This window comes from Panthera pardus, unplaced genomic scaffold (genome assembly GCF_024362965.1).
Source record: "Panthera pardus isolate Hobbes unplaced genomic scaffold, ASM2436296v1 HiC_scaffold_21, whole genome shotgun sequence".
NCBI lineage: Eukaryota > Metazoa > Chordata > Mammalia > Carnivora > Felidae > Panthera > Panthera pardus.
This window is the reverse complement of record NW_026526777.1, coordinates 38,680,301-38,697,732: the sequence shown is the minus strand read 5'-3', so window position 1 is coordinate 38,697,732 and position 17,432 is coordinate 38,680,301. Positions and strand designations below refer to the sequence as shown.

At 36.6% G+C, this 17,432-nt stretch overlaps 1 protein-coding gene across 9 annotated transcripts in view; it reads right to left on the bottom strand.

Annotated features, from left to right (window-relative positions):
- Positions 1-17,432, bottom strand: part of RPS6KC1 (ribosomal protein S6 kinase C1) — a 317,536-nt gene that overhangs the window by 212,930 nt on the left and 87,174 nt on the right. For 6 of the 9 annotated variants that reach the window (XM_053909153.1, XM_019428585.2, XM_053909152.1 and 3 more), the window contains 2 exons: positions 15,325-15,440; positions 7,921-8,013 (listed from right to left, as the gene is read on the bottom strand). In XM_053909153.1, coding sequence (XP_053765128.1) covers positions 7,921-8,013; positions 15,325-15,440 — 209 coding nt within the window. Of the gene's footprint in view, positions 1-7,920; positions 8,014-15,324; positions 15,441-17,038; positions 17,371-17,432 lie in introns of those variants that run through there. The other 3 variants (XM_019428567.2, XM_019428578.2, XM_053909156.1) reach the window with 2 other exon arrangements.

Genomic DNA, 17,432 nt, shown 5'->3' with positions numbered 1-17,432 from the left:
AAAATTTTTTTTTAATTTGGTAGAATTCTCCAGTAAAACCATTTGGGCCTCAAGATTTCATTTTAGGAGTATTTTTGTTGTAATTCAATTCCCTTAATAGTAAAAGGGCTATTCAAATTATCTATTTCATATTGGATAATAGCCTACACTTTTCTATAAATTGGTCCATTTCATCTAAATCATCAAATTTACATGTATAGGGTTTTTTGTACTATTCCTTTGTTATCCTTGTGATACCCATGGGACCTGTAATAATATCCTAGTTCATTCCTGACAAAGTAATTTGTGTCTTCTCTTTTTCTGTCAGTCTTGCTAAAGGTTTATCAATTTTACTTATCTTTGCAAAGGTGGTTCACTGATTTTGTCTATGGTTTTTATTTGCAATTTCATTGATCACTATTTTTACCTTTATTTCCTTCCACTTGCTTAAGGTTTATGTTGCTCTTTTTCTAGTTTCTTGGAGTGGGAGCTTAGAGTGTTTATTGATTTGGGACTTTTCTGCTTTTCTAATATAAGTATTCAGTGCTATAAAAATTTCTGTCAGCATGCTTCGGCTGTGTCCCATCCATTTTTTCCCCATCGATTTTGATATGTTCTTTTGTATTCATTCAACAATATATTCAACAAATTGATGTTTGGTGTATACAAATCTAGACCTGCTGTGTGTTATTGGTGGATTGACTTATCATTATATAATGTTCCTTTCTTACTCTGATCGTTTTCTTTGCCTCAAAGTTTACTTTATGTTTTGTTTTTTCTCTCTGTTTTTTGTTTGTTTTCTTTTGCCTGCCTTACTGTGTGTTACTTTAACATTTTGTAGAATTACGTTTTGGTTTATCAACTGTGTTTTTTTAAAAATGTACCTCTTTATATAGCTTTTTCAGAGTTTGCTCTAGTTATTATACGTACATAACATCACTGTCTCCTGGTGTCATCATTTTACCATTTCAAATGAAGTGTAGAAAACTTACCTCTCCTTATGTCCCTTTACATCCTCTCATTTATTACATAATTGTCTTAAGTATTTCCTCTACATACATTTAGAAATAGGTAAGACAGTGTTACAATTTATGTTCAACCATAAAACATAATTTAGAACACTGACTAGGAAAGGCGCCTGGGTGGCTCAGTCGGTTAAACACCTGACTTTGGCTCAGGTCATGATCTCACAGTTTGTGGGTTTGAGCCCCATGTCGGGCTCTGTGCTGACAGCTCAGAGCCTGGAGCTTGCTTCAGATCCTGTGTCTCCCTCTCTCTGCCCCTCCCCCACTCATGCTGTCTCTCTCTCAGAAATAATTAAACATTAAAAAATTTTTGGAAAAAAAAACCACTCAACAGGAAAAAAAAAAGTATTTACTCATATTTTACCCTTTTCATTGTCCTTCCTTCCTTCCTAATGTTCTAAGATTCCTACCTTTAATATTTCCTTTGTGTTTCGAGAACTTAACTTTATTCTTTTAGGGTAGATTAACTAGTGACAGATTCTTAGTGTTTACTCATCTGAGAATGGCTTGATTTCCTCTTCATTTTTGAAGCATATTTTCACAGGATATGGATTTCTGGGTTAACACAATTCTTTTCTTTCAGGACTTAAAAAACGATGTGCCATTTTTTATGGACTCAATGGTTTTTTCTGATGAGAAATCCATTATCACTCAAACTGTTTTTACTCTATAGGTAATGTTTCCCTCGCACTGTCTTCAATTTTTTTTTTTGGGGGGGGGTCTAGTTTTTAGAAGTCTATGAGGTGCCCTGCCATGGATTTCTTTGGATTTGTCCTTTTTTTTTTTTTAGGATCTAGATTCTTCAATCTGTAGGGTTATGTCTGGCTATCATTTCTTCAAATACTTTTTGGCTTCACCCTCTTTCTCCTCTTCATCTGTGACCCTAATGCCACATGTTAGAACTGTTGATTTAGTCTCATAGGTTCCTGTCACTGCCCACTTTTTCCCTCATTTTATTTTCTATTTAGCCTGGGTAATTTCTATTGACCCATCTTCAAATTCACTATTTCCTCTGTCTTATCATTCTGCTGTTGAGCCCACTGAGGTCTGTTTTCACCTTTCTTAACTGTATTTTTCAGTTCTAAAGCTTCCATCTGGTTTTTCTTTATATCTACTATTTCTTTGTTGAGACTTCCTACTTTTTTGTTTGTTTCATATGTGCTTGTAATTGCTCACGGAAGTATTTTTATGATGGCTGTTTCAAAATCTTTGTCAGATAAGTCTGGCATCTGTGTCATCTCAGTGTTGGTATCAGCTGATTATTTTTTCTCCACGATTTTCTACTAAAACCTGGATATTTCAGACATATTATAAGACTCTGCATCTCATACAATGTTGTATTTTAGAAGTCCTTTCCTGACATGATTCTGATGGCAGAAAGAGATAATCGGTCTGTTACTACCAGGTAGCAATGGAAGTTCAGGTTCCCTTTTTGGCTTTCACAGCTATCTGAGGGAGGAAAGTGGGACTCCTGGTTATTGCTAGGTAGGGGTAGGAGATCAGGCCTCTGCTGATACCACCCTGGGAAGAACAGAGGCCCCTCATTACTGTTCCTCATGTAGCTTTCACTTTACACCAGGTGAGAGGTGGCTTCATTATCACTGGGTAGTGGGCAAACCCGGAATCTCTACCAGCCCTCCTCTAACATTACCACAGTGGGGAAAGGAAGGGGAGCCTCTTTACCACCAGGCAAGGCTCAAAGTCCAGGCTTCCCAAGTGATCACAATTGATATGCGCCATTTCAGCCCAGTGGGGATACAAGTTCCAGATCCCCACTTGGCCATTTCTGACACCACCCCAACAGGGGGGATGCAGCACCTCAATGCGGCCTTGCAAGAATGAAAGTCTAGGCACCTCACATGGTCTCTGCTAGTGGTGGTGGGATAGTGCCAAAGTTTTTCTGTGGGGTTAGCTGGAGTAGAGTGGTTATTGTCTAAAAGTTTTCTGTCTTACTAAGCTGCCCATTTCATAGTCCTTTGCTCAGAAAGACCACACTTTTGTTAAGTTTGTTTTTTGTCTGTGCCTACTAACTTTGCTGAGTTGCCCATTTCACTAACATCCAGTCTGGAATATGTGAGGAAAAGAAAGTACAGGGAATTCACCCACATAGTCATTGGATCCCACAGTCATTAGCGAGTCTTCCTTCTACTCTCCAGTGTCCAGTCTTCTTGTTTGTTTTCTGTATAACATCCAGAGTTTAGTTAGACTTAGCAGAAAAAATAGGGAAAAGGATCTCAATTCCATCTTTCTACAAGCAAAAGTGCAACACTTGTAATCTGACTATCATTTAGGCAATATTTTTGCCACACTGTTTATTTAAATAAAGGATAAGGTCCTATTAATACAGCTCAACCCAATGTTCCCTCAATGAGCAAATACCCAAATATTGATGCTTCTGTGTTCTCAATAAGGACAGTTTACCCATATATCATCATAGAAAATATTATTTAGGAAACTTAAAAAATAAGTATTTGTTTTGTACTTGTTTTTTAAGGTTCTCTCAACATCTACTCAATTTGAACAATCTCCACAAATGTTCTCAAAAATATTTTCGCTAAAATTATATTTTTCCAATGGCAAGTCAACCTAAGAATTCTGACTGGCAAGCTTAGGATAAGTTCAGGAGCTACCGTGATTACAAAATACACTTGATGTAATAAATAGTCATTAGTTTACAAAGTATGTGGCGTCTCATAACAATGACTTCTAAAGCATCCTGTTGAACTTGTTTTTCAAGGAGTGACAATGAATTTGAGCAATCCAGCCATACCATCTTCACGGGTTGACCTTGAAAACACCATACACACACCCACCTGCAGGATGAGTCTGGCTACACACAACCCAGTAGAGTTAACTAGACACGAAGGGGTCACATCTTGGTATTATTACTCAGATGGTTAAGTCAGCATCTTCCTTGCAGCACCTCCCCCCCTTTTATTTAACTCTTTTTTAAACCCACAGGAAGTTACAAAAATAGTAGAGTCCCATGTACCCTTCACTCAGCTTCTCCCAACGATGATATCTTATATAGCTATAGCACAATATCAAAACCAGGAAACTGCCCCTAGTACTTTACTGTTTACTAGACTACAGACTCATTTATCCTTTTTTTTTTTTTTTTTTAATGTTTATTTATTTGGGGGAGAAAGAGAGAGAGAGTGTGAGTGGGGGAGGGGCAAAGAGAGAGGGAGACAGAGAATCCAAAGCCAGCTCTGTGCTGACAGTGGAGAGTCCAATATGCGGCTCAAACTCACAAACCACAAGATCATGACCTGAGCCGAGGTCAGAAGCTTAACTGACTGAGCCACCGAGGTGCCCCTCCTTTATCCTTTTAATTGTTAAGTTACACAATAGTGAACTTTCTCAGAAACTTTCCCTACACTTGGGCATTCTAGTACTAAATGACCAATCCAGACTTCTAACTCAACTGCAAATTAGCTATACATAAGCAATTCTTATACCTACATACCTCATGCATAGAAACACAAAAGTTTGCACCCACACGTGCACAAATTTATGTGAAAACATCAGCAATCCATCCTTTTCATCCAAGTATTAGTTTTCTACTAATTTCTACTTTCCCTTGCTATTACTACATGAAGACTATGTGTAAGTGAATCTGAGGGCTAAAAGAAATCTTTATCTAATGTAAAACTCCCTCCAGTGCTTGAATTCCTTCTACAACATCCCCACCAATGACTCTTTAGCCTTTGCTTGAATCTCTCTAATGACAAGAAACAAATAAGTATGATGAAATCCAGTCAGCCTTTGGTCAATCCTAATTCTTAAAAGGCATCTTTAAGCATTAGCTAAACTTTGAAAACTTGTACTCATTTAGTTCTGGTTGTATCCCATGGGGATATTAACAAGTCCTATCCTTGACTACCTTCTTTCCAGGAAAACCAGACATCCTGGTTTGCCTAAGGTGATCTTAGTTTGCACCTCTTGATCTGGCATAATTAATACTTCCTTTCACCCTTAAGATTTGAACAAACAGTATTTAATCATGCTATCCTGGATAGCCCTCCAAAGAAAGGAAGAACACATGCGTTTTTATCAGGTTAACCATACCTCATTTTTTTAGCTATTCTTTGTATGATTTTGAGGGTCTTCACTAGCCTGATTATTCTTGCTCTTAAATGTTCACAAGCTTATTTATATTGCAAGATCCCTAATGCTTAAATTCCTTGTTGTACATATATATTAATGATGGATTTTGTAAGCCCAATTAAAGAACAGAAAATCATTTATTTCCCTTTGAATACCAGACCAAGATACACCTATGGGGCAATGGAACTAGGGAGCAGTCTCACATTATACCAGTAGGTGTCACTCTATATATGATGTATTTAAAATTATTTAAGGTTCAATTTATTCCTTCAACAAATATTTAGTAAACACCCATTAGGTGCCAAGCATGATTCTAGGCACTGAGAACATAAAGAGCAAGACAGACAAGATCTTGTTCTAATGGAGCTTATGGTCTAGATACGGATGAACAAATTTGCTTTATTTACTTCCTATATAAAAGTCTGTAAAATCCTATTCTCAAGGGAAATTTTACTTTCCTAAATTAATAGACAACAACACTTAAAATAACTCATAAAGAACAAATACTGTAATGAAATAGAATCAGACAAACTGTAGTCTGTACAGGCTAGATTAATGTATCCTGTGTATTTTCTAGCCATTTCAATTTATTCAACACTGTTCTTCCAATCTTCCAGCTTCTAAAAGCCAAATGGAAAAGAACTTATCTTTAAAAAAATTCAAACTTTCTGGGGTGTCTGGGTGGCTCAGTTGGTTAAGCATCCAACTCTTGGTTTTGGCTCAGGTCATGAACTCACGGTTCGTGAGTTCGAGTCCTGCATAGGGCTCTGCACTCTGGGGGCAAAGCATGCTTCAGATCATCTATCTCCCTCTCTCTCTGCCCCTCTCTCACTTGCTCTCTCTCTGTCTCTCAAAAATAAACATTTTTTAAAAATTCAAATTTTTAAAAATCTATTCATGTTTTTATGAAGACTTATAAATTTTAAAAGATTATTTGCAAAGCCTATTAATTCCCAAATACATATTTAGTTATCTCTACTTTGAAAAGTTAAATGTCACCTTCTCAACACCAAACATACTCTCCGGGCTAACAGAATAAAGACAGTAGCAAATTATGCATCAGCACAGAATTCTGGAATTCCTCCTCTGCTGAAGGTGCTTGTTTAGATAAACCTGTGAGACTCATAGCTATTAGCAGGATTTCGAGGTGACTCACTCATGATTAGAGCATAGCAATGAAAGGTCATATTTTATCAAAACAAGCAGATCAAAGGGAGGGACAGACATTGCACATCAAAAAAGTATATTTGCTTGCACAGAAATCCAAGAACCTACGAACTATTCAGTTCTTATTTTGCTTCTCTGTACTCTCAAACACATCATTCTCCAAACTGGAAAAGCTAGGGAGACACGGTTAAAGAAATATTTCAAGCTAAAAAGACCTACTGCTTAGAACTCTTTAAGTCATAATTCAGTTTTATGAATTTATTTGAGAAAAACAATGCTTATAATAAGACTGAGAGGTTCAGGTAATATTGAACCCAATGTTCCCTTTGGAATAGCTCAAACCATTAGCTCCATCTAAATTACCTGAGATACACTGCATATTGTTCAGTTTTAGCAACAAATCACATGCATACTTTAGCACACAAGAAGTACTCAACGATCATTAAGTTACAAATGACCACTGATGTGCTTCATAAAAGATGGTTAATAGAAAAAAAGGCCTAAATTAATTTATATCTTAATATTAAATAAAATATTTTCTTTTACTCTGAAAGGTAAGGTGATGGTTGATCAAATATACTTAAAATATGGTTTATTGTGTGTGATTTTTACTTTTTATTTATTTATTTTTATTGTTCTTTTTTTTTTTTTTTTTTTTTTTTGAGAGAGAGACAGAGTATGAGCAGGCAAGAGGCAGAGAGAGAGGGAGACACAGAATCTGAAGCACGTTCCAGGCTCTGAGCTATCAGCACAGAGCCCAATGCAGGGCCCGAACCCAATGAATCGCCAGATCATGACCTGAGCCAAAGTCAGATGTTCAACCAACTGAGCCACCCAGGCGCCCAGTGTGTGGTTTTTAAATTACACTTGTAAAGTCTCTGCCAGTACTGTGAATTTTTGGCATATCTGAGATGTCACCAAATGTGGAAAAAGTCAATAGCAGATATCTTTGTTATCTCTTTATTTTTATTCCAAATACAAAAGTAAAGGAGATTGGGGGGGGGGGGGGTAGGGGGGGTGGGAGGCATGTGCTGGAAAAAAACACTGTTTTTGGAGTCACAAATCTCTAGGTTTGAATTCCAGTACTACCCTAAGTTAGCCATCTGATTTCTGGGCAAGTTACTTACCCTGTTCTACACATCACTTTCCCAACATGATGCAAAAAGCAGGGTTTCGAGAAGGATTAAGCAAGTTGTTTTATATGAAACGCCTGTGTACGGCCGACACATTGTAAGTACTCAGTAAACGGTAGGTCTTAGGAGGGTGCCATTTTTTCTTTTTGATCATTAGATTGACTATACCAGTTAATGCTGAAAACTACTGACTAACAAGTTTTTGTAACTAACAAAAAGTGTATCTTTACTCTGCTCTAGCAGGTTTATAAAACCAAAACCCCTTACTCAACCGAATGCCAACAAATATGCACCTTCTCCGTTAGCTCAAATATATTTTGCATGACCTTACATGAATTGCTTAGATAAAAGCTTTTTCTTTTCTGCTTTTGTTATTTTAAAGTGCAGATGCATTTGAGTCATTTTCTCCTTTTGTTTCATATCCTTAAGATCCAAAGCTTCAAAGACATAATGTCAGCATGCAGTCGATTTATGACTGAACTCTTGAAGAGACACTGAAGAATTACCTTGTCAATCACCCCAAGGACTCTGAAGGCCTTCAGCTCCTCGGCAGGGCTCCTTAGGTTCCAAGGGGGCCTTGAACTTAGTGATCCTGGAGGCTAATGGAAGATATCAAAGATTACACATCAATCAGGGAGGTACTTGAAGGAAGACTGCCTGCTGAAGCAAATGCCAGGCCAAAGGAAACTAAATTTATCATAAATCAGAGAATGGAAAGATGAAAGGAGGAAGTTTCTGTTTGTCTGTAATGTAAAATAAAAAAAATAATAAAATCAAAAAGAAAGAAAATCAAAAAGAAAAAGCAAGAAAAAAGTTGCAAGTAAATAAATCATGATAACATCGAAAACAAAATTTTAAAAAGAAAAAATAATGAGCTGATATAGTTTCTAGAGCAGTAATTCAATTCAAAACTGTACAGCTGTAAGGAAACTTTGTAACAAATGGGTAACTAAGACAACCACCAATCACGGCCTTATATTTACCCCAGATGGCTCAAGAGTAATTTAGAAGGGAGGTACTAAAAAACAACGTTATAATCGATAAACCTGGGGAGAGAGGGAACACAAGTCATTCTTTCTCATCATGAAACTACAGTCCTTTAATGTTACTTTTTAAATATATACTTATGTATTTTAAGATGATTGGCAGATTCAAGTTTAACCAGAACTGTCAACAATGGTGAAAAATTAAGAAACTCCATCATACAATCAATAATCGTTACAACTAAGGTTGTTCAAGCCCAGAAAAGAAATGACTTACAGGAGAAAAAAATTTGTTTTAATATCTGAACAGGTGTGATGTGGAAAACTAGGTCTGTTGGCTACAAAAAAGATCAGTGAAAACAGGAAGGGATTATTTCAGTACCACACATAGTAAAAGAATAAACCTTACTCCCTATCCATTGGTCTTAGTTTTTCCATGTCAATCAGTAAAGTAAGACATTTTTTGTTGTCTGAAGTCTATCAGAATAGGCAGGAACATTGTTCTCCCCGTGAATGGAAGACAACTCTCCTGGTTAATCAAATGTCATGATTAATAGTTATTGAAATACCATTTTTGATACTTCAAGTCCTTGTACAGACCAATATCACTAGACAGGAAGCTCCCTGAGAACAGGAAATATACCTTATTCATCTTTATACTCTCAGTGCCTTGTGTGTTAGTCAGGAGACAGGAAAAGCAGAAAAGAGAGGAAGGAGGAAGACAGGAGGAAAACAAGGGAAGGAGGTTACACAGATAAATCAGGTGTCATTTACAACTGGAAAAACTACCATTTGTGAAATTTTCTAAAAGCAGCAATTTTTTTTTTTTAAAGCAGCAATTCTAATTGCTTTCAAATATTTGTTTGTTTTTAGGTTTAGCAAGCAAATACTAACTTCGGTGTGCCTGAAGAGGTGATGTTCCCCAACTTCCTACTGTACTGCTTGTAGTCTTTCTACTCCACAACACATTCTGATAATTAAAAGTAATCTCTCCCTATTCTATTATTAAGGAAGAGTAAGAACTGCTTGTGATTTCTGGTAAGAGAACTGTTAAGGAAAAGTTATAGGGGGGAAATAATAGTTTAGATGATAATTTATCCATTACATTCATCTTTGAAAATATAGCCAAATGCATCTAACATCCATACCGCCTATTGATTTATACCTTATACCTTCTTACTCACTGATGTCATTGGATCTTTCAGTTTTTCCAAAGAAAGATTTTGGTTCACTGTAGTAATCAAGAGCAAAGATAGCAAACTACAAAATCTTTATAAACTGCACCTTTCAGTGAATAATTACCATGTGTCCACTATGTGCATGATAACTGAAAGAATATAAACCATCGAAAGGCATGATCCCCTAGCTATAAGAAGTTTATTACTTATTTGAAGAGATAAGCAAAATATATGAAAAAATTAAATAATAATAAAACATTTTTTAAAAATATAAGACTATAGAGATAAGTCACTAGTATATGATAAACTGTGGTCTCAGAAAGAAGTGGAACTAAAAATTATTTTCAATGCTATGTTGAAATTAGGTTAGGAAAGGATATTATATACAGGATTGGAAGGAAACTGGTCTGGTGGGGGGAAAATGTTCAGATTGTAGAACAAAGGAAAATAAAATTATGCACTTAGGGTCTGTCAGTTTTCACAGGCCTTGAATGCCAGGTCTGGACCATATTCTCCAGAGTCTAGAAAACAAGTTTTTGTATGAGAAACAACCTAATGAAAACAGTGATTTAGTAAGGTTACTTCTGCAAAGATGGGAATGGTGAAATTGTAATGGGGAAAGACCAAAGGCAAAGTGATCATTAAAGGTCTCTTTCCACTTTAACCATCTATAAAAGTTTAAGATCAGAGAAATGAACAAAGAAAGATCATGAAATAAAATCATCAATAAGAAATCCTGTATTCCTTATACGCAGCGCTTAAATTGGGTAGAATCCCTATAGATCTATTCCTTTCTTCAGATGGCAAAAGGAAACATAAATCCACAGAATTTTAAGAACAGAAAGAGACAGAGATCAAGTCCAATGTTCTCTCTCTCTTTTTTTTTTTTCAGATGAGAAAACTGAGAAGCGGCAAGGTTAAGCAATTTGTCTAAGATGACAAAACTAGATGATAGATAAGAAGGGATTACATCTTACTTATTAAATATTATAACATTGTTTGGGGAAACTCCAGCCAATGCTAAGGGAATGAGGGATGGGAGAATATAGTGTATTTCTAGGAAACATGGCTGATTTCCTTAATGAGAAAGGTCAAATTTTCACTTACGTATATTAACTACTGTAGCAGAACATGCCTAGAGAAGCAAGGAGCGGGGGGGGAGGTGGGGGGAGAGTACATGATGGATCTTATGATAGAAGAATGTACGATGACCCAACAATCTTCAAAACCAAAGACGGCAAATACATATCACTCAACCGTTCAAGCCCACGGCAGATATCTCTGTTAATCTCACACTCTGTCTCACAAGACAGTGTTCTTGGCAGCCATGACCAGGGGATTGGAGTTAACACACTAGTAAAATCTATTTACTATTTCTGTTCTACATTCTCTAAATGGCTAAGTGACACTTACCCTTACTTTGGTCGGTTTCTTTAAAGTTGTCGTTTACCCTGCCCACAGTCCTCTTCACTTGGTATTATTCCCTTTTCTTGATGACATCTACCTCTGTTCTTACCGAGCTGTTAGTGCAGTACTTAAACTTCAACGTGTCTGTGCATCACCTGAGGACCTTGTTAAAATGGAGATTCTGATTCGGTCAGTCTGAGAGAGGCTACGATTCTGCATTTCCAACAAGCTAACAGGTGATGCTGATGCTACTGGTCCACCAACCACTTCCAGAATACGGTCAGCTACCTGTCCTTCACCTAAGAAGAATAAGCCACCATTTTGGAGTGGGGGAAGATAAGGGTAAAAGGAAAGCACTTTACAAAAAACATATCGAGAACGCACACTCTAAAACCTGATGGCTAGCTACACTAGTTTCTTAACTTGGTTTCACCCGTAAATTTTTGGCTTTGCCAAGAATTTCACTGGCAACTTATTAACCCTCAAACCCCATGTCCTAGCCTCTCTTCCATCACATTTCAAGGTGTCTTCACTGTAGTACTATTACTGATGTGGAATGGCCCTGACTGCCATCTCTGCTTTGTCTATGTCTCACTAAGGGTGACACGATACTCATTTTAAAGTATTTCCTAAGGAAGAAGTGAGAAATGCCAATAATACCAGTCAACAAAATGCACAACAGAAAAAATATTTTCAGTATCACAGTAATTGTACTCAAAACTCTACAAATATTCAGGAAAGGCATATTCTACATATTAATTTTCATTTACACCTTGTTTAACTGTATGGCAAAATATGTATTCATACTTTACAAACTACACAGTATTTTATGTCCTAAATTTAGACCATTTACTACCTTTTTCTAAATTTCCATGATCTTGAGTTATTATTCCTAGAGCTAAAAAGAGCAAAAATGATTTTACAAGTCTTTTCCAGGAAAATTCCCTCCGAATATTAATTCTTGGGGCACCTGGATGGCTCAGTCAGTTGAGCATCCGACTTCAGCTCAGGTCACGATCTCGCAGTTCGTGAGTTCAAGCACCACAACAGGCCCACTGCTGTCAGCACAGAGCCCGCTTCGGATCCTATGTCCCCCTCTCTCTGGCCCTCCCCAGCTTGCACTCTCTCTCAAAAAAAAATAAAAATTTTAAAAATATATTAATTCTTAAATCATTCAAAGTCCTCTCCAATTAAAAAAAAAAAAGGAAAAGAAAAAGGACTCTGTCTCTGTCAGTCAAGACTTTTACTTTAAACAAAAGTCATTTCCTTTTTTTCTGAAACCTGCCCCTTAAGTTTTCCTAGAGCCTATCAATAATGAAGTAATGAAGAAAACCAAGAGTCAAAGAGGGCTCCTTTCTGCCCTTTTTCAAAAAGGATATTACCATGTATGACTGGGAAATTTAGAACTTTTATTTTTACCACAAAAGAGTCGCATAAATAAATTCAGTAAAGCAAAAGCTGAAATCACCACAGAAAACTCGGATGGAGTGAGTCATGACCTGGACTTCACCAAAGGGGAACACAAGAATCAACAAAAAATATTTTAAACCAGAAAAGATCCCTTTATTTTCCTAATCAACCAGACTAGAAAGAAGTGTTGGCACATGCATTCAAGATGGAAATTATATCTGCTTTTGCACAGAATTTAAGAGCTAATGGGCCTCAAAAATCATTTATACCAATCCTCTGAATGCGTTGGTTGAAACTGAGTCCCAGAGATGGTTAAAGAAGAAAATAATGAATTCACCACACTAATCAAGAAACTCTGGAAGACATTTAAGTTAAATAATAGATAAGAAAATGATCGAGCTTGTCCCTGACCCAAATAAGGGCCAGGTTTGAGAGCATAAAATACAGAAGTGAAATAAAAAGCATATACTAACCATAAAAGAGAAACATCTTGTTCTAGCTAGAAAAACTGCCCTGTAGCCTCCTTGCCTAACAATTGAAAAAAGTCCTGGCATATCAAATTTGATTCACTAGTTAGTCCTTTTTACCCTTTCTGATACAAGCTCCCATTATTCTACACGGCTCTTATCATTCTAGCATTTCCTCAACGAGGTACGGATTTTGGGTACACAGGGTTTGCAAAAGCAGAAACGGTCATCTTTTATATAACTCCAAACTATATCTAGTTTGATACTGTATACACACAGAGTCTTAACAGATGCTTAGTGAATTAATATATAATCTAATACAACCAGTTCTTTTTTATTAGATTTCCTTTGTTTTATTTTCATTAGAAGCTATGCTCGAAAGGAATTTCTGACTGATATACTTCATGGTTCCTTTCTCCAAGTCAAACCTACACTTATTTATTTGCCTCATAAATTATTGTTCACAGGGGCACCTGGATGGCTCAGTCAGTTAAGCACCTGACTCTTGATTTTGGCTCAGGTTATGATCTCGCAGCTTGTGAGTTAGAGTCCCACGTTGGGCTCTGTGCTGACAGCACGGAGCCTGCTTGGGATTCTCTCTCTGTCACTCCCCCGCTAGCTTGCTCTCTCTCTCTCTCTCTCTCTCTCTCAAAAATAAATAAATAAACATTAAAAAAATTATTGTTCACAGAAGTGATTATGGGAAACTGTAATAGGGGCTGCATAAGTAGGGAGTTCAAAGGAGTAAGTATAAGCAGAATATTCAAGGTTAACGTTAATGGAAAGAATAGAATACTAGTAATTTTCTAAAACTTTTAGAATATTTACATACAAGATGAATTAGTAAAACAAGTAAGTTCATAGAGGCCCATCCTATTCAATACTTTTATAATTGTCCCCAAATATGGAAGTGAGAATGTACACATCAGGATTGCACATAGGGAGGGTTGTCAACCCCACAGAAAATAAGAATTGAATTCAAAGTAATCTTTAGATAAATACTGCATTTTAAAAAGATAAAATAATAAGGAGTTAAAAATAATAATACAGTTAAAACAATAATGATAGAAAATAGGGAAAGATTGGCAAACACAGAATAATTAAGAATCTGAAAATGAAACAGCAGATATCTTATTTAAAACATATTCATTATATAAGAACAAGTAACAAAAGTATATTACTTCCAAGCTGGAATATAATTTTTTTGTTCTAAAAGTAATGATCAAACACTTCACACTGAAAATTCGCATTAATAAGTATAGTTTTGATAACTGCATTTTTTAAAAGACCATATGCAGAATGAAAAGGACTCAGAAAATCAGCAACAAAAAGTTTAATGGTCCAATGAATCAAGATGAAGTACTGGGCTATTTTTAAACTAGAAAACTGACACATGTTAGAACTGTCAAAAAGTACATAAGCATTAAAAAATACGAAAAAAAACATACAAAGCAGTATATTAAGGAAGGTGAAAAATAGGGCGAAAACTTATTAAGCTATTCTAATAAGCTTGGTTTATAGGCTGGTCTTTTTATGAGGTAATCACTTGAATTGCAGGATTTGTGTGTGTGTGTGTGTGTGTGTGTGTGTGTGCGCGCGCGCGCGCGCGCACGCATGTGGGTGCACGTATGTGCTTGTATGTATGAGTGATTTTTTTTTAACTCACTTAAACCTGACAATAACCCAGAAAGGAGTAACTATTATCCTCATTATTCAGATGTAGAAACTGAAGGTAAGAACTGGAGAGTTCAGTGTCTTGCCCGATCCTCCACTGGTTTCAAGGGACAGAGTTGGGATATGAACAAGCCCACCTGCATCTTAGGTCAATTTAGAAAATAAGCACTTTCTTCCATCTCTAGAAGATATGATTTTTAAATTGTATCCAAAAAAAACCTTAGTAAATATAAAGAAAAAAACCAGAAAAGTTATATATTTGCCAAGTCCAAATGACATAAAAACAATAATAATAAACTACAATGTTTCCAATGTTTTAAGCATTCACCTGCTTTCTAGACAAGACTAAAGATAGCCCCAAATAACATAAATATCCCTGTTAGAATTATGCCTTTATAATTCTAGGTCACCTATAGCAGCTACCTGTAAGACTTATGCTTTCATAATAAGTTTTAGCGTGAATCAATAAAACTGTACAGGAATCACACAAAAACCATTATTTAACCCTACAAATTTCAAATAAAATTCAGTACAAATTACTGTCATTTTACACATGGATTTTTAGGGGTAGAGGAAGGAACAAAGGGCTAAGAAAGAGGAGAAAGCAAGTCCCATGTTATTCCACTTTTGGTGATCCGCTTTAATGCTTTTCCTCCCGCCAATAACTCGTTAAAATGTTACTGATAAAATTCCAAAGACCAAAATTCTCAAGCATTCTAATTATAAATAAAGCCAAGAGACAAGTCAGCAAAAAGAGCTAAAGAAAATGCAAAATGAAACATAAGACATACCTGAGAGACATCATCAAGTTGAGGTTTTCCATAAAGGCTAGAGAGACTCTCTGCTCGCATTAGATATTCTGCTGTTCTTCTCTTCACAGCTTCTCGACGGGTAGGGCTTGACTCTCCTAAAAGGAGAAAACAAGGACAGGGCACGCGAAAAATAAACTTTCATTTATCCAACCTGAAAATTAACTTTCTTTGACCCAGTTCACCACTTGTTCACCTTTTTTTTTAATTGGTTACTTATTTTTGATAGAGAAAGAGTGTGAGTGGGGGAGGGGCAGAGAGAGGGGGAGACACAATCTAAAGCAGGCTCCAGGCTCTGAGCTGTCAGCACAGAGCTGGACGTGGGGCTCGAACCCACAAACCGTGAGATCATGACCTGAGCTGAAGTTGGACGCTTAACCAACTGAGCCACCCAGGCTCCCCAGCTACTTGTTCTCATTTCTAACTAAAAAGAAGAGAGATTCAAAGTTGGAACAGACATCAAAGTTATTAGTATCAGCAAGGTCTCAATATTACCACTATAAATTTGATTTATCCAAATTCTGAAATTTTCCTATTAAAATATAGAGAGAGAACCTGATACCTTCTATAGGAGGAGTTGATATATAAGAAATGTAGTATAAAAAGCTCTGCATACAGAAGACTAGCCTAGTCCAGGTACTATGCAATTGCCCAACTCAACAAACTGGAACTAAATGCAACAGATGTTTAATAAGAGTCATGACATGGATATGATATGCTGCCAAAGTAGCAAGAAACTGGAGAATAAAATCATTTAGGGTAACTCTGAATTCAGTCTGATTTTTGTAAGCTTCATGTTTTTTCATTAACAACAAACTGCCACCCGCGTTACAACTGAAAGTAAGAATGTAACTGAAATGTGTATGTTAACTAGCTGGAATTAAAATAAAGACTTTAAAAAAAGAAAAAAGGAAGAATGTAATTGAAATCCCTGTAATACACAATTATATGAAAACGAACAAGTCATTTACCCTGTCTGGCTCTCAGTTTCTCTAAACAAAGCGTATTCAAAATGGCCTCCAGAATAGTCAAGACTTCAAAACACAGGTGGCCCAGCCCATGAAGTTCTGGGCTCTCTCTTCTCCAGAGCAGGACAATCCTATGCTCTTACCCATCTTATATATACCTGTGATACATTTCATTTGAAGAAACGATTCCATGACTGAAAGTTAAAACATTTGAAAAACCACTGTAGTATACAATCTCTAAGGCTCCTTTCATAAATAATATTCTATATTTTCACGACTCATTTTTATCTAAGCACTTCATACACAGTACTTTTTTTTATAATTCACCCTATGCATCTTCTGAATGAAGTTAACCAAAAAGCAAGTATCATACAGTGGAAAGCACCCTTGATTACATTCTAGAAACCCTGGTTATCTAAATTCTGGCTCTGCCTCCCTAGTCATGTGACCGATGATACACCATACTTCAACTCTCTGACCCTCTTCCTCATTCTCTAAAATGGAAACATATACTTCAAATGACTGCAGAGATTAAAGGAGACAATATACATAAAAGATACTACGACAAAGACAGCTGTATATAGGAAGCACTAAATTGTAAAGGTTTTTGATCTTGGTTTTTCTGTAAACCAAGTCCTACAAAATAATGTTTCTGTTTTGCTGAAGTGAACTGAACTGAATTACAGTAAAGCACGCATTCTTCCCCAAAAGATGACGACTAGAAAAACCTTATTTCTGCCTGGAATAGCATCTTCTATTTCTTCTGAGAAATGCTCCCTTCCCGCCTTCGTAGCCCTTCACCTTCAGCCACCACTACCATCACATAACAGGGTGGTCTGAATGAAAACTGCTAGTGTGCTTCAGATCTCAGTCCTCCTGTCCCTTATTACTACATAGTCAAGGGTGAGCCCTCTGTCACAAGCTGAGCCAATCACAAAATCCCGCCCTCTTGGCCACAGGTGGAGAAGGGAGGAATTGGCCCAACACAAACTGGGCCAATCAGTCCCTCTTTGCTATTGACGCTGGAAATAAGAGGACTGGGAACTGCCAACAGCCACAGTCTCTGCCAATGCGCTAAGAGCCAATCAGAAAGAAGGAATTTAACAGAGGGAAGCAGTTATG